General features: G+C 45.8%; 1 protein-coding gene across 1 annotated transcript; it reads right to left on the bottom strand.

Moving 5' to 3' along the window:
* Positions 1 to 21: 21 nt before the first annotated feature.
* On the bottom strand, positions 22 to 1,515 carry SARC_15770 (hypothetical protein; the record flags this gene model as incomplete). Its single annotated transcript, XM_014290117.1, has 3 exons — positions 22 to 198; positions 442 to 612; positions 1,282 to 1,515. Coding segments are annotated over 3 exons (582 nt in total), but the record flags the coding sequence as incomplete, so codon positions are not given.
* Positions 1,516 to 1,588: the final 73 nt, after the last annotated feature.

The following is a 1,588-nucleotide window of genomic DNA, read 5'->3' on the forward strand; positions in this document are numbered from 1 at the left end:
TATATCTGTAGTGGCACTTACTGTGAAAAGGATGGGATCTTGCGGAATAATGGTGAGACGAGAGCGCAGGTCTTCGAGGCCCATATCAGCGACGTTGAGGCCATCGATGACTATGTCCCCACTCGACAACTCCATGATGCGGAACAGCGCCAGGGTCAGACTACTCTTACCAGCTCCTGTTCGACCCACCACACCCACCTGTATAGTTGCATCATAGTGCAATGAGTGGTGGATTTTTTTGTGGGAATATTGTTATTAAGGCTTAGTATTCGGGTACATAAACGAATTGCATAGTGGAGACCCTTTTCGCAGCGGGAGAATCATATACTTTAGCCTGGAAGGTACCTAGAAGATATGCGATATAGCCCAAACACCCCTTAGCGAACAACACTAGTGTTACACTCACTATGCCAGCACCCGTTCAACCAACCACACTCATACCTTCTCCGTTCCCTTAATGTCCACAGACACGTTCTTAAGGACATTTGGCAGTCCATCTCTGTACCGGATACTCACATCAGTGAACTTGACCTCTCCGAGTGATGGCCACAGCTTGGGAGGGCGATGCCCAGACACTACTGCGGGGGCCTCAGTAGGCACATCCGTGTACTCCTATAGGTGTGCGTAAAGTAGGTACATACCGATTGAAAACTACTTGTCGAATGATGAAAATGAGTATTGGCAATGTAATGCATGCCCTGCTAAAAGTAAATGTAAGTACTCGAAATAAAAAATGTAGATTTAAATATGACATATATGCAGGGGCACACTGTTGTGGAACGATACACCCACACTATGGGGAGCATTCGTTGGCACATCCGTGTACTCCTACACATGTGCATCGAGCAAGTTTGCATCGACAAGCGATGACATATACATACAGACGATGAAGATGAGTAGACCATGGAATACATATGCTGATATAAGCTGAAGTACATCCTCCAAATAAGATTGTGGTCCGAGATTTGGGATATATACAAGGGCACACAATGTTGAGTAACGAGTAACCATGCATCGGCACTACTCTGAGAGCTTTGGTGTGTAGATCCGTGTATTCCCACACATGCGAAACGGTGCATAGAACCAGCACTACATATGCATACAGTTGCTGACGACAAGTATAGACAATTAGTTACATGTACTGGCAACACTGAAAATAAGTTTGTGAAGCTGAACCATTATAGGATGGAGCACGGCATGAAGTCGCACACATATGAAGGCAAACATACCGATATCCACACATAAGAAGACACACAAAACCACACGTGCACGTGCACTTACCTTCACTCGCTCCACCGCGACCACATTGGACTCAAGTTCGGATGACATACGCACAATCCAGTTGAGTCCTTGCGTCACACTGAGTGCATACGAAACACTCAAACCCACGATGGATGGGTCGATGTCACCTCGAGCAAGCACGGCGAATAACGCCGCAAAGAACACTATAAAGTTACCGTTCAGCTCGAGACGTACTGCAAGCCATCGGTTGGCAGAGACGGACGGATAGTAGGCCTGGAGACGGGTCAAGGTGTGTGAGAGGTTCAACACATATATATATAAATATATAAATATATAAATATATGAA

Source organism: Sphaeroforma arctica (genome assembly GCF_001186125.1).
Source record: "Sphaeroforma arctica JP610 unplaced genomic scaffold supercont1.6695, whole genome shotgun sequence".
Lineage (NCBI taxonomy): Eukaryota > Ichthyosporea > Ichthyophonida > Sphaeroforma > Sphaeroforma arctica.